General features: G+C 35.1%; 2 protein-coding genes and 4 non-coding genes across 6 annotated transcripts; 4 read left to right on the top strand and 2 right to left on the bottom strand.

Moving 5' to 3' along the window:
- Positions 1-1503: 1503 nt before the first annotated feature.
- Positions 1504-10431, bottom strand: Phum_PHUM407550 (class A rhodopsin-like G-protein coupled receptor GPRnpy3, putative; the record flags this gene model as incomplete). Its single annotated transcript, XM_002428840.1, has 3 exons — positions 1504-1705; positions 1793-2007; positions 9805-10431. 3 exons carry the CDS (start codon positions 10429-10431, stop codon positions 1504-1506), a joined length of 1044 nt encoding a protein of 347 aa, XP_002428885.1.
- A 3156-nt stretch (positions 10432-13587) lies between these two features.
- Phum_PHUM407540 lies at positions 13588-13659 on the top strand. The gene has a single exon. It is a non-coding gene; the product is annotated as a tRNA-Gly (tRNA).
- Positions 13660-14517: 858 nt separating this feature from the next.
- Phum_PHUM407530 lies at positions 14518-14589 on the bottom strand. The gene has a single exon. It is a non-coding gene; the product is annotated as a tRNA-Gly (tRNA).
- An 880-nt stretch (positions 14590-15469) lies between these two features.
- Positions 15470-15541, top strand: Phum_PHUM407520. Its single transcript has one exon. It is a non-coding gene; the product is annotated as a tRNA-Gly (tRNA).
- A 683-nt stretch (positions 15542-16224) lies between these two features.
- Positions 16225-16296, top strand: Phum_PHUM407510. Its single transcript has one exon. It is a non-coding gene; the product is annotated as a tRNA-Gly (tRNA).
- Positions 16297-16935: 639 nt separating this feature from the next.
- Positions 16936-18324, top strand: Phum_PHUM407500 (uncharacterized protein; the record flags this gene model as incomplete). The annotated part of the gene is made up of 2 exons (XM_002428839.1): positions 16936-17858; positions 17931-18324. 2 exons carry the CDS (start codon positions 16936-16938, stop codon positions 18322-18324), a joined length of 1317 nt encoding a protein of 438 aa, XP_002428884.1.
- Between the last annotated feature and the right edge of the window lie 6973 nt (positions 18325-25297).

The raw sequence follows: 25297 nt of genomic DNA, 5'->3' as shown, positions 1-25297 counted from the left end.
AACAAAAAAAAAAGGGAAAAAAAGGAAAAGAAAAATAAGGTTTCATGAAAAATTATCCGCTTTGTGATTTGGTAAATAAAAATAAATAAAAAAAAAATTATTTGGATAGTAGGTTTTAGTTTGTTGTAACTAATATTTCTATCAATAAATTAGTTTCTATATAAGATTTTTAGATTTAGAAAAACAAATGAATTTGAAATAAAAAATAATATTTTTACACTCCGTTCTTCTTATCCGACATCTTGTCATAGAGTCAGTAAATGATTGTTAATTCCCAATCACCCCCCCCCCCCCGAGCCCCCCCAAACCGTTTTTTTCTTTTTGTTGAAATACAGGAAAAATTATTATCATTATTAATATCATTTTTTTTGCCCAAGTCTCCATTGGAAAAAAAAAAGAAAAACCGGAATAAAATAATGGAAATTTTTTTTTTTTATTTTTTTTTCTGTGATAAAATGATGTAAAATTTATTATATCGTGTCAACAAAATTTTTTCTAGAAAGTTTTTTTTTTTTTTTTTTACTTAAAAAAATATTAAATTAATCAAACAAACGAAAAAAAAAAATATCGCATTTCATTTGCTTAACAAGAACACATTTAAAACGTCAAACACGCGCACGCACACACACACACAAGCCTCCATTTTTTTTTTCTAACGGTTTTTCACAATTTAAAAATTTTTCATAACTTTAACCGGAAATACCGAAATTTTTTTTTTTTTTTTATAAAACATTCCCAAATATTTCACATCCGATTCTTTTTTCTTTTGACGTGAAAATAGAAATACTATTATTATTATTATTTCAAATAAAAAAAAAAAAAATTTCAAAATTGATTTTCCAAAAAGAAAATGTTTTTGTTTAATCGCGCGCGTAAAAAAAATACAAAAAAATAATAATAATATTTTTTAACAATTTGTCAGTCTCAAAAAAAAAAAAATTACCTTGATAATAACAATAATAATAATAATAAAATTCTTCGACGATTAATTTTTTTTTTTTTTTTTATTTTTTAATATCTGCACGTGAAATTTTAAATTATTATTATTATTATTAATTTTTTTCGTTAAAAATATCCGAAAAGAAAAAAAAAAATTAAATTCCGATAATGGAAGAAACGTTTTTTAATATCATTATTATTTTTTTTTTTTCCGTTAAGAAGAAAGATTTTTAAAAGGGAAATGTTTAAGATTTAATAATATTTGATTAAAATAAGTTTTAATATTGATTAATTAATTAATAATAATAATAATAATAAAAACGATTTTCCCGATTAATTATCCTCTTGAAATGATTTTCTTTCGTTTTAATTTGTGAAAAGAAGGGAAAAATTTAAAATAAAAAAAAAAAAAAGAAAACCGTTAAAAGTAATAAACGTAGATAGATATATTTTAAAAATAAAAAAATATAAAAAAATAATTAAGTTGGCAACACTTTTTGTTTATTATAATTTCCCGCGTGTTAAAAACATATAACGAGTGTATGCATGTAATAAGGGAACATGTTAATCCATATCGTCGTTATGTCTAATTGCATTTATATCGTTTTTATTCTTAACTGATAAATACGTCGTCGTCGTTGTTGTCGTCTGCCTTCGATTTAATGAAAATTCAGCGAATTCTATACCGGTTAATGCGAGGCCAGCAATTGCCGTTTTATTATATTTCGATACGAGATTTCTCGTGCATCGAAATTTCGACAATATTCTACAACAGAAGAAAGAAAATTTTTTTTCATTTCAGTAAGTTAAAATTGTTTTTTTTGGGGGGAAGGAGGGGGGGGGCACAACTCACCCGATAAATCCGATTTTAAATCTGTTGTTCATAAATGCATAAATAAATGGATTATAACAAGCGTGTGACATGGCGAGCCAGTGAAATGAAAACCATATATATGGAAGTCCCAACCAATTTCTTACAATTTCATAATCGAGAAATATTTGAAGAATGTTAAAAGGAAGCCAACAAATTGTGAATACTAAAACAACCGTCACCATCATTTTTATCATCTGAAAAAAACAAAAAACAAAAAAAAAAAATTTTAAATGATTGACTTTTTTTTTAAACGCTGACAAGAAATCAAACATAAAAAAAAATGATTTTGAAAATGATATTTTGTTGTATAATAATCTTTAGGGAAAATAAAAAACAAAAATTTTCCCCCCCCCCCCACTTGTTGTTTTCGTTATTTGAAACGGCCGCCATTTTATTTCTCCTTCTTTTTGTTTACGTCGTTCTATACGCGCCGCCATTTTGTTATTGTTGTCGTCATTCGAAACTTCCGCCATTTGTTTTTTTATTCTCATTTACTTTTTGATCTTTTAAAATAACATTTTATTCGATTTTTGTCGACGTAAGTATAAAAAAAACTTAATTATTATTATTATTAATAAAATCACGGAAATTTTAAAATTCATGACGTCATCGTCGCGTTGATTTTAACATAAATAAAATAATAAATAATCAGTTTTTATAATTGAATTCTCTTTTTTTTTTGTCTTCTGCTTGCTTTTTGACAATCGTTTTCGTTATTAATGCGTTTAAATGCATTCTTAAAATCATTTTTTAATTAATTAATTAATTAAAGAAAGAAAAAAATGAAAAAGTTTTGCTTTTTTTAACCTGTTAAAAAACATTTTTAATTTAAATATTTAATTATCGAAATGAAAACGTCGTCGTCGTAAAAAAAAAAAAAAAAAACAAAATGGCTACTTTTTTCCGTTAAAAATCAAGTTAAATTAGTTAGATTATATAATTTATCAATTTAAAAAAAGAGTTGAATTTTTTTTTAAAAGTTATTTTGCTTTTTTATAGTTAAAAAGTTTGATTGACATTTTTTTTTTTTTTTTATTATGTGTCACGAATTGTTGTTTTATTCGTGCCCAAAAAGGAGTGACGTAATAGTTAAAATTAATACGTCACTGACACTCTCGACACTTTTCAAAAAAAACCGTTAAATTTTTTTTTTTTTTACACTCGATAAATCTTTCTAGAAAAAAAAAACAACAACAACCCAAAAATAAAATACTTGACAAAAAAAAAAATTTTATTTATTTTTTTATTAAATAACCCGGATCCCCCCCCCCTCCACAGGAAAATTTTAGAATTTTCTCGAAATAAACATCGTTAGGATTTTTAAATTAAACCTTAAAAACAGTTTTTCCTTTTTCAAAAAATTTGATGAAATAAACGAAAAAAATATTATTTAATTACAATTTATTTATTTTTGTTCCTTTTATTATGACGTCATTGTCATGACGACATCATAATATCGTTATCTATTTTAACATTGTTTTATGAAAAAAAGGACAAACCTTTTTTTTTTATATATAAAATTTTACCTTTGATTCGTATTAAATTATTTTGTTCAATTTAACTATTGAATAATGAAATAAGATTCCTCCCTCCTCCCCCCCACAAAAAATCTTTTTCTTTTCCACCATTCTCACCCCCAACACCACCACCACCACCACCCCCCCCTAAAAGAAAAAAGAACAATAATGAAAAATAAAATCTTTTCGTTTTCTTCTGCAAAAAGTTATGAAAAATTTTTTTTTCTTTATAATTATATATAAAAAAAAAGTTTTTCCTGAAAAACTGTTTCCGGTTGTCAGAATCTCTAGTAAAACACTTAATGAAAAACTTAATAATCCCTACGAAAAAGGTTCCCCCCTCTCTCTCTCCCCTTTTCTTTCTTTACTTCTTTATTTTGTTAAAAAAATTTTCTTCTTCTTCTTATTCATATAAGCTAAAAAAATTATTATTATTATTTAATTCTTTATTATCGCCATTTTGTTTATTAATAATAATAATAATAATAATGATATTCGTATAGAGAATAAAAATTTTTCAATTTTTAATATCTGATTACACGTTTAGAATATTAATGACACTTCATATTTATTTATTTAAAAAAAAAAAATCGTTTTCCCACTTAAATCCCGAATTTTATATGAATATAACATTTTTTTTCCGGGATGGAAACAGGAGGAGAAATGGGGGAGACGGGGGGAAAGGGGGAAAGGGGGGAAGATTTTTTTTTCTACGCAATAAATTTTTTTTAAAATTTCGTATATAAATTATCACGTACGAAAACTTTTTATCTTTTTTTTCACTAAAAAAAAAGTTAATGTAAAAATTATTAAATAAATTACTTTTCTTTTTTTTTTTTTTTTTTATAAAAAAAAAATCACAAGCAGAAGATGCTTGATAAATAAAAATAAACAAACAAACAAACAAAATAAAAATAAAATTTTTTTATATTATTAATAAAAATTAAAAAGGATTTATTTTTTTCGTTTTTCATAAAATTATTTATTTATTTATTTATGTAGTAAAAAAAAACCGACGACGATTTAAAAATAAAAATTTATTTATTAATAAATAATAATAAAAAAATATTATCGTCATTATCATTATTATTATTATTTTATTAAAATAAATTGGAATTCATTTGTCAATGACTCTTTCAGTAATTTTTTTGTTTTACTTTATTATTATTATTATTTGGGGGGAGGGGCAACTGACGTTTTATTTATTTCCTAAAGTAACTAAAGACATTTTTTTTTTTTGTGATATATTTCGAATTTTTGTTTGCCAACAAAAAAAATGGAAAAATGGAAAAAAGGAAAAAGGGGAAATTTTTTTTTTTCGGTTAAATAAATAAGTAATTAAAAACTTTTTTTTTTTTGTTTAATTTTATGCAAAGAAATGCATGTAAGTAAGTAATTATGTGATTCTAGAAAATTCTATATAAAGTGAAATATACTTAAAGGCATTAATTATATTTTAAATTAAAATTGGTTTCCCGCCAAAAAAAAAAAAAAAAATTTAATGCGTTTTATTTTTCATTAAAAGTAATAATTTTTTATAATCAGACGTTTAACATAACAACTAATGGATTATTTTTAAAAGTGTTTGAAAATTTGTTGTTTTTTACTCCCCACCTCTCACCCCCCCCTCCTCACCGCTTGATGTAAAAATATATATTTTAACACAATTAAAAAACGATAAAAAAAAAAAACTTTAATGGTTCCATTTATTATAAGACATTTTTTTTTAAAAATTATTTATAACGAAAAATTAACGTTTGTATTGTATAAACGAAAACAAAGAAAATTTCAACGAATTTGATTGGTTAAAAAATTTTCATTACGTCATTTCCTACTTTACATATATATTAATATACATACATTTTTACGTTACGCGTGTTGTGACGTCACGACAATCAACTGACCAATCAAAATGATTGTTTTTAAATTTCCTTTTTAATTAAACCGTTAAAAGGTGTCGTGGTAGATGATAAAGGGAAACGCGTCGTTAATTGTGTGAATAATTAATTATAAAGAAAAAATTGATTTTTAATTGATATCGATCTAAAAATTATTTGAAAAGGTATTATTTGATTTATTTTTTACCCGTAGGCGAGAAAAACATCAAAAACTTTTCTTTTTTTTGTTTTGGAAAATCAAAAAAATGTTTTCTCCATTTTCTTTTCCCATTTCTTTTCACTTCCGTGCACTTTAATATTTTTTTTTATTTTAAAAAGCCCTTAATTTGATTTATTTATTTCAACTCTCGCGTATTTCATAAATACAATACTATGATAATAATAATAATAATAATAATAATAATAATAATAATAATAATAAATGAAAATTCACGAATGAAAAATTTATTAAAAATAATGTTTATTTATTTATTTTTTTTTTTGATATCATTCACGTATGACTAAGTATTTTTTTTTTTTTTTTTAATAATTAAATTAAGTTTATCATTATTATTATTATTATTATTATTATTATTATTATTATTATTATTATTATTATTATTATTATTATTATTATTATTAGGAAGGAAAAAAAAATAAATGAATTAATTTTCATTCCGGGAAATAAAAAAAATAAAAAAAAACTTTGCAAACAAACGATAATTTTTTTTTTTTTTTTTAAACGAGTTTTAAGTCTAAATGAAAAAATAATTAATTATTAAAATTGAAAAGGAAACGAATGAATTTATTTTAAATAACAATAATAATAATAATAAATGAGAGAATAAGAAAAGTTTAGTAAAAAAAATAATAATAATAATAAAAGAAAAAAGAAGAGAAAAAAAAACAGAAAACAAAAATGGCGGATTTCATTCGTGATGAAAATATGAATCATTGTTTTTTTTTTTTATTTTTTTTTTCTCCGAATTCGGTTAAAATCATACAGAAAAAGAAAAATTTTGGAAAATTCGCGATTTTTTTGCCAAGTTTTTTTTTTATTTATGGAAAAAGAAAAGCTTTTAAATACAAGATGGTAAAAGGTCATAAACGTTATACGAATTTAACGGTTTTTTTTTTCTTAAATATTTTTTCCCAAAGGTATTTTCCCAAAGGTATTTTACGATTTTGTAAAAATATATTTGAAATTTATATCTTATCAAACTTTTTTTTTGTCTTATTTAAGTAATTTCCACACGTTTTTCGTTTTTCCAATTTCCGGTTTGTAATACGTTATTTTTGATACGAGAAAAAAAAGAAATCGTCGTCGATTACGTGTCTTTTTGTCCCCTCCCTTCAATAATAATAATAACAATAATAATAATAATAATAATAATAATAATAATAATAAATCATATTTTTTTTCGGATACAAAAGGTTTACAAAATGGCCGATTTAGAGAAAAAAATCCGCCATTTTGTAATCTTTCTTAATCAAGTTAAAAAATTATTTTTTATCGATCGTTTTAGCTGGTTTTTTTTTTTTTAAATGAAATGTTTCAAAACTCGGTTTCGCGGTTTTTACCGCTAGAAATTTTTTAAATTAATTTAATGACGTCATTTATTAATTTTTTTTGAAATTCTCGGATTTACCGCCGCGAATGTGGCTACGGCTAAGTTTTTTCTAAAGAAATTTTTTTTTTCTTAAATTTTCTCTCTCTTTCCCCCATCCCTCCACGAAAAAGAAAATTAATAAATGACGTCATCGTTCGCGACGATGATTTTCTTTAAAAAATATATATTATATTAAAATTATAAAAAGTTTTCGTGAAAAACAAAAACGTGATAACTTTGAGCAACAAAATTTTTTCGTTACCTCCAGCCAAAAAAAACTTTCCGTTAAAAATGTCGTCGTCGTCGTCCTTTTGATGTTTAATATTTCTTTTTGTCTTTTGAAATTTATGCAAATTAATAATAATAATTTTAGCTTTTCTATTTTTTTAAAAAAAAACTGAAAACTTTAATGAGTGTCAGTTTATATAATTTTCATTATAAATTTTCTTTTTGAAATATGGCAACGTCGCCAATGACGAAAACAACAATGGCGACAACAATTTTTTTTCTTATTCATCATTTGACGGATTTAATAAGTTTTTGCTTTTTAATTGAATTCTAATTAAAATTATTTATTTATTTATAATTTTATTTATTAATTCTTTATGAAGGAGGGGAGGGGGAAAGGGCAGACATATATTTCGTCGCGTAACGGAAAAAAATAATAAATAATAAAAGTTTATTAGTTGAGGAAAAAACCGTAAGGGTCGCTTTTTTTAAAAAAAACGTGACGTCACGCGAGACAAAAAAAATTATGCTATGACGTAATTCATTGTTGTAACAGCCGCGCGATGATTATTTATTCGATTTCAAAATGGCGGAAGAAATTATTTTATAACTACAACAATAAGAAAAAAAAAATTATTATAAGTGAATCGAAATGAAATTGTCAACATCACATTCGATTATGAATTTTTCACACGCTTAAAGGCAAGTAATATTTTTCGTAATAAGATAAAAAAGAAAAAAAAAACGTTAAAAAACAAATTAATTTTTTTTCATTTATGTATTCGCACTCACGGCCGCCATGTTTTTTTTATTTCTTTTTTTACGTTTGAGGCTTATGAAAAGATTTTTTTTTTTCCGCAAAGATTATCATTCATAAAGAATTATTATTATTATTATTATTATTATTATTATTATTATTATTACTTTATATTAAATTTTTATAAAAAAAGAAAGAGAAGAAATTAAACATGCGACAATTTATATTAAACTCGTAGGGGTAAACCCGCGAGTTATTTTTTTATTAATAAATAAAGTTAAATTATTAACGATAATAATAATAATAATAATAATAATAATAATACATATGTACATAAATTCCTCGTTGTACGAATGTTTAAAGAAACCGTTTTTTAAAATTTTTTTTATTACATAATAATAATAACGTCAAAAGACGGGAAGGTGAAAAAAAAAAGAAAATTTCGTTTTGCGAACGCACACAAATAATAATAATAATACCGTTTTGTTTTATTTCGGGTTTGTATTATTATTATTATTATTATTATTATTATGAAATTCGTTATGAAAAAAAGTTTTTTTGATATACGCATATATTATTTTTCATATTTAAAAAAAAACGTGAAATGAAAAATGAATTTAATAACTTTTACATAAAATTTTCATTTTAACAAAACGTTTTTCTGGTTGTTTTGTGTTGTTGTTGTTGAAAAGACAAAGTTTCGACTGTTAGTCAAAAATAAAACAAAAATTATTATTATTATTATTTTAATTTAAATTATTTAAAAAAAAAGAGAGACTAACGGGTGAAATGATGATAATAACAAACGATTAGTAAATAATAATAATTTTCACTCTTTTCCTTTTAATAATAATAATAATTTGTTTTAAATTTAAAAAAAAAAAAAATTTTCTTTCGAATTAATTATAAAGGAAAAGGAAAAAAGGGGGAAAAAAGGAAAACGTGAAAAATTCAAAAACGTATAATAATTCGATTCGAATTAAGGGAAGAATAAAAAAAAGTACACTCGTTCGTTTGTGTAAAAAGAAAAAAAAAATTTCTTTTAATTAAAATTAATTTCACAACCTTAATAATAATGATGATGATGATGATAATAATAATAGGTATAAAATAAATTTTCTAAATACTTGAAAATTAATTAATTTTTTTTTTTTTTTTTTTTTACATTCTAAGAGAATTTGTTTGATTCAAAAAAAAAAAAAAAACGAAACGAAAACGAAAGTAAAAAATAATAAAAAGATGTCATAGAGTAAATAATTAAATGTATTCGTGTAATGAGTAGCAACAAGTCGAATCACTCTAAGATTTTCTTTATTCAAAACATTATGACTACATAGAGATATATATATAAACAAAAGAATATTGTTCGTTCGACAAATTTACGTAACGGTTTTTTTTTTCGAGGGGAAAGGGGGGGGGTATTTACGTAATAAAATAATAATAATAATTATTATTTTAATCGTCATCGTTTTCTTTTTTTTCTTTCATAGGAAAGAATAAGGACGGAAAAAAATCCTTTGAAATTCGTTAATTTTTTTGAAAAAGACTAAAACGATAGGATATATATTTATTAATTTATTTTCAATTGAAATTTAATTGAAATTTAATTGATAATAATAATTTTTACGTCTTTGATATATATATACATAGATGTTAAATTTAAATTTTCTCAAAGGATTTCGATTAGAATTTAAATTTTTTTAAAGGATTTGCGAGAAAATGTGGGATGAAAGGAATCAAAATGTTTTTTTTTTTAAAAATTGAATTGACACAGGATGGATAAAAACACACGCACGCACGCACGCACACACACACACACATTTTTTTTCATATTTAAATCTATCAAAACTGTCGACATTTAAACAAAAATGTCGTCGTTTGTGCGATAAATTTAAAAAAATTTTCTATTTGAAAAATGTTCGAATTGAAATTATTATTGTTGTTGTTTGTGTTTGTGTTTGTTTGTATGTTTGTTCGTTTGGGAAAACATAATAATTCTCACCTTTCTTTTTTTTTTCGCCATTCTTTGATCCCGTGCATTTTCAGCTTCTCCGGGTGTTTTTTTACCCCACACGACGATAGTTATTCTCGTGTACGTGTAAACCAAAACGAAAAAAGGAACGCCATATTGTAAAAACATAAGAACAATGGTATAATAAAATTTTTCCTTTTCCGAATCCCAATGTTCTTGACAAACGTAACGTTCGCAATCGTCGTACAAAGGATCGTCAGGTTTGAACGTTTTAGATACGATCAATATGGGAAAAGCGGTTAAACACGCGGTGAACCAAATGGTACCTATTAGTACTTTTGCCGTGGATTTAGACATTCTCGGTTTGAAGGGTGACATTATAGCTATGTACCTATCGACGCTTATGGCAACGAGAGTGTATGCACTCACAAATACGGAGACACCTTGCCAAAAAGACACGAGCCTACACATTATTTCACCGAAAGGCCAATACATTAATATTAATATGTTGACAAATGAAAAAGGTACGCATAGAAACGTCATGAGCATGTCACCGACGGATAAGTTAACTATGAAATAATTTGTAACGGTTTTCATTCTTGTGGAACTCATGACGAGATAACAAACCAAACCGTTACCGATAACGGACACAATCATTATTATTATGTAGGAAAAATAAACGAATGATTGAAAATAAACCGTTGATAATGTATTGAATTGATAAAATTCATCACAATCCGTCGTTATGTTATTTGTATATATCGATGACGTAAAATTATCCGCCGCCATATTTAATTAAAATTATTTACCCGACGATTTATACGAACACGATCATTATATTCGATTTATGCGAAATTATTCCCGCGTTTTTTTTTTTTTTCAAAAATTTTTTTACGTGACACTAAAACAACAAAATTAATTCCACGTTTTTTTAAAAAATAGTTTTTATAACTTTAAAAAAAAAACTCGCGATTATAAAATTTTCCGATTTTTTCACTTTCTTGTTTTTTTTTTTTTTTTTTTGTTCATCCCGATGATGATGATGATGATGATGAAAACGCGAAAAAGCACGCAAGTTCGTTCTCTCCCGTTCGTTCGTTCGTTCGTACGTTCCCGTTCGAAAGTTTCTGGATAACTGGATAAAAATATGTTTTATCGTTTTATTTTTTTTACTTTCTCTTCTTTCGCCATTTCATTTTTTTTCTTTTTTTTCTTTATTTCCTTATTTAATTTTTTTTTTTTATTTAAAAAATTTTCCGATCATGCGCCATATTGATTATGATTTGTTTGTTTTTTTAAATGCCAAATATTTTTTTTTGTGCTTTTTTTTTAGGGAGGGGAGGGGAAAGGGTGGAAACGGGAAGAATAGGAAGGAGGGAAAAAGAATTAATTATTTTTAATAATAATAATGATAATAATAATAAACAAAAAATAATTTTTTCTTTCCCTTAAATAAATAAATAAATTAAATTAAATTTTACAATTCACACCAATTGTTATTATCATTATTATTATTATTATTTATTTTTACACACCCACGCACTCTCTCTTTCTCTCTCTCTCTCTCTCATTTGACTACCCAAAATAAAAAAAAATTATCCATCATATTGTTTGTTATTTATTAACTTATTTGAAAGGACGTTCAATTTATTTATTTATTTATTTATTAAGGAAAAATAAAAACGTAAAAAATTCAAAATAAAAAAAAATGGGGGAGAGGGTAGGGAGGAGGGAGGGGGGAACCGAAGAGGGAAAAAATTTTATTTTTATTTAATAATAACTGAAAAAAAATAATTAATCGAACAAATTTAAATTAATTTATTTTTGCGGTGGCAATGTTGGCAATGATGGCATAAAATTTTTTTTTTTTTTTATGAAAATATAAAATACGTAGGGAGAGGATTGTTGGGGGCGGGGGTTGGGAGGAATGAAAGGGAAAAAACGGGAATCAGATCAACAGCGAGAAAAAAAAAAAAAACCTTTCAAAAGAATTAATTTTTATAACATGTGGAATGATTTCCCTTGGAAAAAAATTATTATTATCATTATTATTTTCTTAACGTTTTTTAAATCTTATGGCGTTAAATCCATCCTTACAAATTTTTTTGTGGTTGTTGTTGTTGTTGTTTTAATAAAAATACAAACACACAAAGAGGTAAAAGTGTTTTTACCGCATTTTTTTTCTCTTTCTTTCTAGAATAATTTCGAAAATAATCCGAAAAACATTCGAGAGAATTTTTTTATATAAACTATCGGTTGATAATATACTCGCGTTATCAAAATGTTTTTATCTAATTAATTATTATTATTATTATTATTTCGTCGACCACACGTGAATTAAATAATAAAAACTTTTTCTTTTTTTTTAACTTGTATAAAAGTTTAATTGAATGAAAATGGAAGGGGGAGGGATGTGGGAGAGGGGTGACCCAAAAGTCGGGTGAGAGGATCAAAGGGTAGAGGAAATTAACGGAATTAATAAGGAAAAAAAAATAAAATAAAATTATTTATTTATTTATCAATAGGAAAAAACCATTTTGATTTTATTAAAAGATTTCAATTTTTTTAAATAATTATAAATTGATATGAATTATTCATAAAGTTATTATGATCATCGTGAGTCTTTTTATATTTAAAAAAAATTTAGAAAAAAAAGGAAAACGTTTTTATTTATATAAAAAAAAAAATTTTTCCATTGAAATTTTTTCTTTTTTATAAAGTCAAAGGAAAGGGAAAAAAGGAAATTTCCTTTTTTTTCCTTTCCTTTGACTTTATAAATAAATCCATTTAAATATTTATTATGAAAATTTTTATCGGTGTAGAAAAAAAAAATTTTCTTTTTTGGAAAATTTTCTGTTCTTTACGAATTTTTCCGCTTACGCGCGCACACACACACACGTACGCACGCATTTAACGCATAGCGTAATACCTTTTTTTAATTACAATTTATCCAAAAAGTTTTATAAAAATTTTTTTTTTAGTGGATGAAATTAAATATGAAAATGAAAATTTTAAAGTTTTAAACTTTATTAAAATTTTTTTTTAAATGAAAACTTAAATGGTTTTTCCATTTTCCCATTTTTTTTTCCGTAAATAAATTTACATATTTTGAAATAAAATGAGTATGCCAAAATATTTTTTTTTTTTCAAAGTCATAAATGGAGCCTTAATTTTATAAGTTATTTAAATTATTGATGTTATCATTGTGGTTATGGTCGTTGGGATGGGGGTGGTGGTGGTGGTGATGGTGCTAATATCGGTAAAAATAAATAAGACACGTGTGATTAAGGGGGGGTAGACGGAGGATAAGAACCGCAAATTTTATATATATATTAATGAAAAATAAAATCGACGTGAATTTATTTATTTATTTATTTAAAAAGGAAAAACCTTTTACCTACAAAGGAAAAAAGGGTTAAAATTTATTTATTTCCTTTGAAATGTAAAATAAAATTAATCGTTTTTCTATTTTCTTTTTTTGTCAAGTGAAAACGTAATTGTTTTCCTTTTTTTTAAAAAAGGTATTTTCCATTGCGTGTTTGTGAAAATAAAAATCTTTTATTTACATGGATGGGTTTTTGTTATCCTTAGCGCGTGTGCGTGTGCGTGTGCGTGTGTGCGTTCGTTTGAAAATTAAAATATAAAAAGCAGGAAAAGTATAAAAATGGTTGGTAAATTTTATAATTTCCTTTTTAAAAGGAAAAATTTGTATGTATTCGGATGTGTTTGTAGGTTAGGCCACTCGACAAACTTGATTTTTAACATAAATTTATGCGATGTTATTCTCACAGGCCGTATCATCATTATATCAATGCGATGGTGGTGTAATGGTGAGCATAGTTGCCTTCCAAGCAGTTGATCCGGGTTCGATTCCCGGCCATCGCACCAAAATAATTTTTTTTTTTTTTTTTTACATGGCGTACGATTTAATTTTTTTGGAAGCAGCAGTTCATAGTAGACTATATACCTTCGTCATGCACAACCCAATTTTCATGACCTTTCTTTCAAGAATGGGTCATTCGCATATCGTGAAGTCCAAGTCGCCTTTTAGACCCACACCCCCCAAGGTTATGCGTTCTCTTTGTACCCGCAGACGGTTTTCCACGCACGTTTGTGACACACCTAGCTTCTCTGCAGTGTCCCTTGTCGAACCATCCCGATCCTAATCAATGAGGGCCTTTATTTGGTCATCACTGGACGATCAGAGCCCTCCTCTTTTTTCAAAGCAAAATCTCCAGAACGGAATTTCGGAAACCAGTTTTTTGACACTCCCGTTCTATTAAGGCTTCATCACCATTTTTTTTTTGTTAACCCAGGAGAAATGCAACATTTCGCATTAATCTCCCCACCCGGTAGCAAGGAGAGTGTGGGGGGACTCAGCCGTAACCACTACCCAACTAAAACTCTTGGATGTGGTTCACTGCGCTTTTTTCCCCGGGGAAGGTGGGTGGTCGCAGGAGTATGACCCGCATTTCAGCCTCCTTTATCATCCTGCACGGCCCACAACTTTTTATTGACTTGTAAAGCATTAACACCCTTTCAGAAAATAAAAAAGGAAAATGTGGCTCCCCATGTTTAAGTGTCTTTTGCTTGCACCCCAATTAAGAGTTCAGTATAATAACGAATGTTACAGAAGGAACCAAATAATAATATATCAAAAGTTTTCGTCTGTGCAAACATGTACCCAAACTATCCTCAATTACATGGTTGCCAACCCAATAAAAAAAAAAAATTTTATTTTGGTGCGATGGCCGGGAATCGAACCCGGATCAACTGCTTGGAAGGCAACTATGCTCACCATTACACCACCATCGCAACACGTGTAAGGTATCATCAGGTATCGATCGTAGATCGTCATTTTTTTTTTTCCTTTTGTTTTTTAATTAATTAATTATTGTTTTAGTTTGTAAAAAGACCGTTAAATTTAAAAAAAAAAAAAGATAAAAGAAAATTCGTTTTAAATTTTACTTATTTACAAACAATTAAAATGTCGTCGAGTTAAATTAAAAATGTCAACATCGAAATTTTTTTTTCATAAGGTGAATTTATATACGTTCAGGTACAAAAAGAAAAACTTTTTAATTATTCCTATTATGAATCGTTTATTTACTTCATTTTTTTTGTAAATGTCACGTACGCAGAAATTTTTTTTTAAAAAAAAGCAAAATTTAATTACACAAAAAAAAAAAAAAATGTCTACGAATCGTCGTCGTCGTCGATGATGATGATGATGATGACGTTTTATATTTTCAATTGTTTTGCTGACTTTATTAAAAATTATACAAACTTTTTTTTCCTTTTTTTCCTTTTTTTCCTTTTTTCCTTTTTTTTTTTTTGTAATTAAAAATTTTAAAATATATTTAAAATCTTAATGAATTATTTATTAAATAGAAATAAAACGAGTAAAAGGAAGGAAGGAAAAAGATTTTGAAAGCCTTTAATTTTCACAAAAGAAAATAAATACATACGTATATAATAATAATAATAATAATAATTTTGTATTTAAATTCTTTTATAATGTAATGCGATGATGATGATGATGATGATGAATCTTGAATTTTATAAAAAAATTACTTTCGAATCGAATAACGCTTTCTCTTCTGCTTTTTTTTTTAGTTAAACGTAAAAAGTCTGATAATAAATAAAAAAAAATATCAGGTACAGGTTCGGTGAGTTTTTCATGAATTGATGAGATGCGATGGTGGTGTAATGGTGAGCATAGTTGCCTTCCAAGCAGTTGATCCGGGTTCGATTCCCGGCCATCGCACCAAAATAATTTTTTTTTTTTTTTAATATTAAACATTTATGTAATCGTATATCAACCTTTTTTTCCTTCTGTCTAGACACGTAAAAGAATCCTTTTAGGAAATACACAAACAAAACATGTCGTTTCGGTTATTCTATCGCCTTATCCGTAAATCTCTAAAGAATCTTTAATTAATTTATTTATATTGTATTTGTTCTGGAAAATTCTCATTTCGTATAAGTCGTGGTCAAACGTGGGATTATGGTCGATCCATCGAACGATCGGATATTCATCATTAATCTTTATGTTATTCGTGTTTGTTTGCTTGTTATTGGTTGTTTTGTGAAATTACGATAAAAATTCCACACAATATACTAAGGTTTATAATTTATTCACGACAAAGGATTAACAAGGAAGTAGAAAAGTAATTTTTTCGCCATTAAACCCGCCATCGCAAATTACAGGGACTTATTTTTGTGTGTTCGTCTCGCAAATGAAATATTTTAAATGATGATTGATCGATTGATTGATTGACATTTTTTTGTCACGTGACATCTGACAATGTTTTTTTATCGGTTACACATAAAAAGTTTTCCATTTTTTATTTAATTAAAAAAAAAAAAATTCCATTTTACAAACATTTAAAATTATTTTAAATGTAATTTTTATTAATAAAAAAAAACAGATGAGTAAGCAAATATGTTGCGATGGTGGTGTAATGGTGAGCATAGTTGCCTTCCAAGCAGTTGATCCGGGTTCGATTCCCGGCCATCGCACCAAAATAAAATTTTTTTCTTTTTTTTTAATTTTTTTTAAAACATTAATTAATTAAAAATTATCGTAATAAATATTATTATATTTTTTAAATAAATCAAAAAAAATAAATAAATAAGTATTTATTAAAATGACTCTCAACGACTATTATTTTTTCAAAAAAAAAAAAAAAATGTTTTCAAACAACAACTCCGCGTTGGGGAAGCTTCAAACAACTACTAGTAGTAAATAATTATACAATTTAATTTTTTATATATATATATATTTAAAATACTATTATTTTTTTACTATAAGAACAATTTATTATTATTATTATTACATTTGTTTTAAAAGAAAAAAAATTAAGTTTTTATTTAAACAAAACGATTGAGAGAATCTCTCATAAAAATTTTTCTGCTCAGGATAGAAAACTCAATTTAAAAAGAAGAAAACAAATAAATTATAAAGTAAAATTGTGTGTTTTTCCAGGTATTTAAATATATTATAATAAATTCTATAAAGTTTTTTTGATACATTTTACTTTTATAAAACAAATAAGGAAATTTGAATGTTATAAGTATAGGTTAGGTTTTTCCATAACCGGCTTCGCCATAAGTTAATTATTTTGTTAATTTTTTAGGTTTATTATTATTTAATTTAAAATGAGTGGAGCAATGTTGTATGGAGGAGATGAAATTGGAGCTTTAGTCTTTGATATTGGTCATCATTCGTTAAGAGTTGGTTATGCTCAAGAAGATACTCCCAAAGCTGAAATACCTGCTCAAATAGGCATTGGAGAGGGTATAACACCAACAAAGGGAGAAAGTCTCGATGCAGAAGAGAAAAAATCTAATTCTTCTAGTGTCACTCCTCGTAAACCAAAGTATTACATAGACACAACTTATTTAAATGTTCCGAGAAAGAATGTCGATGTGACCACATATATGAAAGATGGAATGATCGAGGATTGGGATTTATTTGAAAAAGTTTTAGATTACACATATAGCAAAGTTATTTATTCAGAATCTGAATTTCATCCTGTTCTTATGTCAGAAGCTCCCTGGAATCTTAGAAACAAAAGAGAAAAACTTATGGAACTCATGTTTGAAAAATACAATGTTCCCGCTTTTTTTCTCGTTAAAAATGCTGTTTTGGCTGCTTTCGCTAATGGTAGATCGACAGCCATTGTTGTAGACAGTGGTGCCACTCACACATCAGCAGTACCTGTTCAAGATGGTTTTGTTTTGTCTCAAGCAATAGTTAAATCTCCTTTAGGTGGAGATTATATAACTATGCAGTGCAAACAATACTTTACGGAAAATGACATTGAAGTAATTCCTCCTTACATGATTGGCAGTAAAGAAGTTGTTAAAGACAAGGAAAAACCTAAATGGGTGAAAAAAAGTAATTTGCCTGAAGTAAGATCATCTTGGCACAATTACATGACAAAAAGAGTCGTTCAAGATTTTCAAATGAGTGTTTTACAAGTGGCTGAAAATCCATATGACGAAAAACAAGTTTCCACCATTCCAGCTGTTCATTACGAATTTCCAAACGGTTATCATCAAGATTTTAGCTGCGAAAGGTATGCCTATGATAAGTTAAACAATTTTTGTGTATCATTATGTACATCATATTAAAAATTATCTTTTTGCAGGTTTAAAATACCTGAGGCGTTATTTGATCCCAGCATGGTTCAAATGAAAGGAATGGTTGGCAACACAATGTTAGGAGTAGCACATATTGTGACGACAAGTGTTGGAATGTGTGATGTTGATGTTCGACCAGCATTATATTCAAATGTTGTTGTTACTGGAGGCAATTCATTTCTTCAGGGTTTTCCAGAACGTTTGAACAGAGATCTCAGTGTTAGAATACCAACGTCAATGAGATTAAAAATGATTGCATGCGGAGGAGCCGCCGAAAGACGTTTTGGAGCGTGGATAGGAGGTTCAATATTGGCCTCTATCGGTACCTTTCAACAAATGTGGATTTCCGCTCAAGAGTATGAAGAAGGGGGTAAAGTTCAAGTTGAAAGAAAATGCCCATAAATTGAATGAACAGTATAAAAATTACATTTTTTCAACCCTTTTTTTTTTAACAGTGAAAAAGTTCTTAATAATAATAATAGAAATAATAATAATAATAAATTCTCCTAAACAACTTTCTTCTGTAAATTTAAAATATCAGGTACACGTACTTCCGGTTTTACTCTTGGGTGATTGAGAAACCATGTTTGTTGGTATTCTGATTTTAATTCTAATTTAAGTTCAGTTATTTGTCTTTCAATTTGGCGATACCTGTCGATTCATAAATATAGTTCTAAAAAGCCATCTTTACATTTGATTCTGACATGATAACAATGATGGATGTTTGCTGTTCGATGGATCCTTGTCTCTTTCTTTTCTTTTTTTTCGTTTGGTAACAATGCATTTACGCACAGACCCCTCTCACCGGCTAAAGCGGAGAGAGTGAGGGACTCAGCACTGGTAAAAACTGAAAGTCAAACCAGGGAGCCACTACCCTTTAAAATTCCTGGACAGGCTTGCATAGGCGAGGCTCCGTAATTAAAGAAGGGGGACGTTCGTCGGAGTAAGACCTAGTGTCTCCTGTTCGGTGGAGCCAGAAAGCGAACGTTTTACTTACTTTATTGAGATTCGCCTCCATCTTCACCAATTTGAAAACGGAGTTCCCGGGCGTTCGGCTGCCTCTTACGAGATGGCCTCCCGCCCACCACTTATGAGAATATAAATCGAAGCCTCCTGCCTCCGGAGATTTCGATCAAGGGAGTGAGCAACATCGTCGTCTGGCCAAAGTGGATCGATAGGTAAATAGTCAAGAGCTAGTTTTATCGCATTCGCCCCCTAACGGTTTATTAGGGTTAGTAATACGATTACTAATCGGTAGAAAGAGAGGTCGACTGCGAACGTCAACCTCCATCGATAATCGTCGAACCATCGATCTCGTTATCGATGACGTAACGAGGGTTCGTCATCTTCATCATTCGTACAGAAGACGCCGTCGTCATTGTCTTCTGAATCGACGACGCCTCCTGACTTCCAATAAGTATTACCCAACCTTAGTCGCATTTTACTCTTGAGTACTCTTCTCCATACTTGCCTCCTCGTCATCATCATCATTATCCTCCTCGTTCCGACGATGATGTTTCCTCTCCCTCGGCCGATGACGAAGGTCCGAAACCTCTCCTTCCGCCGCCTCTTCCTCTTCATCCTCCTCGCCTTCCTCATCAGCGGAATTTATCGTCCTTTTAGACCCTTTTTTTTTTTTTTGATGACCCAGGAGAAATGCGGTTACGCACTAACCCCTCCATACAAAGGAGAGAGTGTGGGACTCGGTATGGATCGAAAGAAAGCCTCACCGGGAATCCATACCCACTAAAACTCCTGGGCATGTCGCAATAGCGTGGCTTATGTGAAGAGAGGGGGGAGACGCTCGTGGGAGTAGAACCTACATTTCAGTCTCCCCTCTCCGGTAAGCCAGAACGTTACCGTTCCACACGATTATCTGTCGGGGAGATCCGCCCTAATCTTCGTTCCGTCTCCGCCTCGAAGATGGGGACGCATCTTCCAGGACGTTCGGCAGTCCCTTTCGGGAGTGTCCTCCGGTACTTCGCTGCGGGGGGAAAGGGATGAAAGCTCGCCTGCTTCCAGAGAACGCGGCCGGGGCGGGGGGGATAGACTAAAACTTCACCACCTGAGCAAAAGGGTAAATTAAGGAAGAAAGAGAAGACTTTGTTGACCGCATTCTCTCCTAACGGGTAATGAGGACTAAACGGGGGGCAGGATAGACAGAGGAGATCGACCGGGACCGCCGACCTCCGAGAAATTTTAAAGAAGTTTCACCGACGACGAAGCTAGCGTTTGTCGCCGCACCTCGCTAATCGAAGACGCCGTCGTCATCATCATCATCATCTTCGTCTTCGTCCTCCTCCTCCTCCTCGTTCCGACGACGACGTTTCCTCTCCCACGGCCAATGACGAGGGTCCGGATCCGCTCCTTCCGCCACCTCTTTTTCTTCTTCTTCCTCCTCCTCGCCTTCTTCATCAGCGGGATTTATAGACCTTAACCTAACCTTAGACCTAGCCTTAATCCTATCAGTTAACCTATCCTTAAACCTACTCGTCCGGAGCATGCGACGACGAACTCCGGACTTTTCGCGCTCGCGTTCGCGGTCCTCTTTCGCCCGCAGGACAGCTTCAGAAAATCGCGAAACGGCGGACCATTCCCGGGGTCCGCGAAGCAACGCAGTCACGAGGCCGCGGATCGACAAGTCGGGTCCGACGATGCCGACCATCCGCTGCCTGTGATCGTCCCACGCGGAACATTTCGCGACCGTGTGCCCGACGTCGTCCTCGGGCGCACCGCAAAACCAACACTCCGTCGTCGCCTCTCTCCCGATGCGCGCCAAGAACGAGCCGAACACTCCGTGGCCCGTGAGAACCTGAGCGAGACGGTAAGTCAAGTTTCCGTGACCCCGCGCCACCCAGTCCCCCACTCGGCGACCAAGAACCTCGATGATTTCCCCCCCGTAACGCCGGCGCCCGTCGACGAACCGCGACGTCCCTGTACGCCGTCGCCACCTTGTTCAGAGACGCCTTTTGGAGTTGGATCGCCCTCTCGCGAAGCGGCCGCGACGCCGCCACCGATTCGGCCCACACCGGTGCTCCGTACAGGGCCACGGAGTGAACGACCGTCGCGTACAATCGCCTGACCCTCGCCCGCGGACCCCGCAGGTTCGGCATCAGGCGGCCTAACGATGCGCTCGCGGCTCGGATCTTCGGTCCGAGGAGCGTGAGGTGTTGCCCAAAAGTGAGACCCGAGTCGAAGGTGATTCCCAGGTACCCGAGCGTCCTCCCCATCCCGATCCTCACTCCCCCAGATGACAGTGCCAGGCCGTTGGGAAGCCGATTCCTCGCACGGTGGAATCCGCAGGCTTCCGTTTTCGGCAGAGACACCCGAAGTCCGATGCCCCGGATGACCTCCACCGTTGCGCAAAGTCCCGTTTCAGCACGATCCCGGACCTCCGCCCACTCGTGACCGGTCGTGAGGAGCAGTCGATGGTCGAACGGACCGCCCGGAAGCCGTATTGATTCGGAGAGAGATCGTTCCTCCCTCCGTCCGCCCCCATGTGACCGATTATCCGCGACGCGACGACGCGCTCGAACAACTTACCCTCCACGTCGAGAAGGCAAATCGGCCGATAAGCGCCGGGCGTCGACGGGTCCCTACCCGGTTTTTCTAGCAGCACGAGGTTCGCCAACTTCCACTGCCTCGGAAACGACGCCTCCTCAAAACACGCGGTGTACAGCGACGATAGACGCGAACACATCACCTCGACGGATCTGCCGAGGATCCGATAATGAACGCCGTTCGAGCCCGGAGCCGAGCGCTTCTTGGATGCCGCGTCGAGGAGGATGCGAATCTCCCCCTCGGTCACTCGGTCGCGATCGCGGTCGAAGGCGAAGCCCGCCGGAGGAAACGCGTAAGGCGCGACGCGCGGGAAGAGTTCCGCGATGACTTCGGCGAGAAACTCCCCCGTCATGCCGGCCGTCAGCGGCCCCGACGAACTCCGCAGCTTCTTCGTCACGATGCGGAAGGGGCAAACCCCACGGATCCGCGTCGACCTCGCTCAAGAACTCCTTCCAACTCTCCTCCTTCGAACTCCATATCGCTCGGCGAACGCGAACCCGCGAATCTCGCCACTCCGCTTTAAGCTCCAGCAAGATCGAATCGGTCACGATGCGACAGGACTCCTTCCACAGCTCTCCTATCGCGCCCGTCCACCAGTATTTAGGCCGCTTGCGCTCGTTCGATCGCGAACCGACCCTCCTCATGCACGAATTCGATATTCGATGCAAATCGCTCCGGATCGCCCGCGCCATCTCGTCGGCGTTTTCGTTCCCCGAAACGGTGGCCCTTCGCCACGACTTCGCGGCGAGACACTCGACGAGCCGCTCTTCGTCCATCGTCCTCAGGCTCCACCGGGGCGGAACGACGACGCGAGGACCGCCGGACCGAGAGGCACCCCCCTCCCCCCGAGCTCCGAGGAGCCCCGAACGAGAACGCCAGGTAGGCGTGGTTGCTCAAGGACTCGAAATCGGAAAGGACCTCCCAGCCGGAGACCCACGCCGCGGACTCGCCGGTGGTCCGCACGCAAGTTTTAGCCCCCCTCCTGTTTCGCACGACGAAACAACGCGAATCGAACCACTCCTTGAGGAGTGGGCCGCGCGCGTTGTTTGCGTACCCCGACCACGAAACGTGCTTAGCGTTGAAGTCGCCGCAGACGAGAGTGGGACGGGACCCCCCCCCCGAACCGATCGATCTCCCTCGCGAGCGCGTGCAAGAAATTCTCGAACTGACCGACGGGACGGTTCGGCGACGCGTAAGCGGACACCAGAACCGCGTTTCCCCAACCAACCAGAATGAAACCCTCCCCCCTAGAAAGTTCCCGAGACCTCGGGGTCCGGACCGAGTGCGAGAACAGTATCGCGGCCGCTCCGTCCTCGGATCCGAACCAGGAGCCGTCGCGGCTTACCCCCCTTTTCGGAACGGCGTAGGGTTCCGAAATCATGACGACGTCGACCCCCCGCGCGCCCACCTGATTGAGCAGGAGATCTTGTGCTCCCCTGCAGTGATTTAAATTGACTTGAAGAAACTTCCCCATGTTTACGTCGAACTCTGGGCAGAGCCGTTCGTTCTCGGCTCGCACGAAGAAGTTTCCCGCGTCTCACCCCCCTGCACCCCAGTCGCACCCCAACGGATGGCCTTTCCCCTGACCGAAGGCGCCGAACACGAAGGACCGCCCAACCGGTGATTTGCCGGCCTCCGCGCACGCCGCGCAACGAATCGAGTTCGCGCAATCGCGCGCCCGGTGCCCCGTCCCTCCGCACCTGAAGCAGCGTTCCTGCGCTCCCTCTACCTTACCCTCGAACTTGGGACACCGCGCGCTCAAATGCCCCGGATTGAGACACCTGAAACACACGGCTTTTTGCTTCGGCGGGAGAACCACCCGCGCTCTGACCCAACCAACGGTCACCTTGCCCGCCTCGAGGAGGACGGATGCGGCGGCCGCGGGAACAGACGCGATCCTCAGTCGCGGTCGTGCGCCCCTCCGACCGGAGGACGCACCAATACGTCGGAAACGGGACATCCGCCCGCCCTGGACAACGCGAGAGCGACGTCGCGCGACGTCGCGGAGGTCGACTCTTCTCGCGGGGCACGTCGCCGTGACCCCCATCGGCCCCACGACCCTCGAAAGCTCCGCGGCCAGCTCCGCCGCCTTGGCCGCCCTGTTTTCCCCTTTGATTTCGAAGACCCTCCCCCCGTTCGCGGACGGACGGATCCTGAGGGAGTCGATTCCTAACTTCGCGAGTTCCACGCGATCCCTCGCGGCGGCCAAGACCTCCGCAAAGGATTTGGTACCCTCGTTCCTCTTCAGCACAACCGCGGCCGTCCGCGGCGCTTTTATTTTCCGCGCCGAAGCGGCAGCCGGAGCCGACTTCGGTTTTTCCCTCTGGGACTTGGATGGCTCCTGCACCTCCTCGCGGGAGGGAGCAGGAGCGGATTCACCGATTTTTTTCCTCTCGGCCGCAGCGACTCGTCTGGCACGCTTTCCCCCCTTTCGCGACCGCGCCGCGGCGAAGCCGTCGTCGCCTTCGCCACCGACGCGAACGTCGGCATGAACGACCTCTCGGGCCGCACCGCCATAGGCGAGGTGGCCGCGTCCCGGGACGCGGGCACCTCCCTCGCGTTCGCGCAAGCTACCGGCACCGTCGTGTCTCCCCCCTTGTCAGAAGAAGCCTTGTCCACCTCCCCCCTTTTCACCTCTTCTTTCAACTTCGCGATCTGCCTCCGGGCCAACGCGAGTTCTTTTTTAAGCGCCGCCACGCGGGCGCCGCCCTCGGAGTCCGCGACTCTCCCCGCGAGCTCCCGGACGGCCGCCATGACGAACGCCACCCCGTCCTTCATTATCTTCACGTGCCCACCCTTAAGGTTCGAAGACCTCCGGACGGCCGAGAGAACGCAGCGAGCCGCGTTCACCGCCGCATCGGTGATCTCCTCCCCCTCCAAGCGAGCGAGACCCCCCTTCCTGATAACAGGGAGGCGGAACATGGCCTCCTCCGCAGCGGCCTCCTTCTCCGCCTGCCTGGCCGCCCGAAGAAGAACCATGGCCTCTTCCTCGGCCCTACCGCGCACCTCCAGCCGCGGACGCGTCCTTTTAGACCCTTTTTTTTTTTTTTTTTTTGACCCAGGAGAAATGCAAGTTACGCACAACCCCTCCTGCTAAAGAGGGAGTGTGGGGATCGGTTTGGAATCGAATGAAAGCCTAAACGGGGACCCCTACCCACTAAAACTCCTGGGCATGTCGCTAGAGCGTGACCTATATGGAAAGGGGGGGGAAGACGCTCGTGGGAGTGGAACCTACATTTCAGTCTCCCCTCTCCGGTAGGTCAGAACGTTAGCCGTTCCACATGATCACTGTTGGGGAGGTCCGCCCTAATCTCCGTTCCGTCTCCTCCTCGAAGATGAGAACGCACCTCCCGGGACGTTCGGCACCCCTTTCGGAAGTGTCCTCCGGTCCCTCGCCGTGGGGAATTGGATGAGAAATGCGCCTGTTTCTTGAGGATGCGATCGGGGCTGGGGATGGAGACTTACCGCGTCGCCTGAAAAGGGGTAAAAAGATTAAAGTGAAGAGTTATTTGATCGCATCCTCCCTAACGGTGTCAGGAATAGAAAAGGGGGGACAGAAGAGGAATCGACCGGGGTCGCCGACCCTCGAGAAGAAAGAAAGAAGTGTGTGTGTGTGTTTCCGCCCGACGACGACGGGTTCGCACCCGCCGCCGCCGGGCGTCCTCACCCTCACCTTTGCGGAGACGTTCGCGACCTGCCACGTCGCTCCCGCCTCCGCCGCGGGGAACGCGAGCTTCCGGAACCGGACGACACGGGCGGGCTCGCTACTCCCGGCCGAACCGCCCGTTTCCTCACCTGCGCGCCCCACGCCGCT

The sequence above is a fragment of the Pediculus humanus genome, genomic scaffold (genome assembly GCF_000006295.1).
Source record: "Pediculus humanus corporis 1103172108072 genomic scaffold, whole genome shotgun sequence".
In the NCBI taxonomy this organism is placed as follows: Eukaryota; Metazoa; Arthropoda; class Insecta; order Psocodea; family Pediculidae; genus Pediculus; species Pediculus humanus.
The sequence above is the reverse complement of the archived record's forward strand: the minus strand, read 5'-3'. Positions and strand labels throughout refer to the sequence as shown.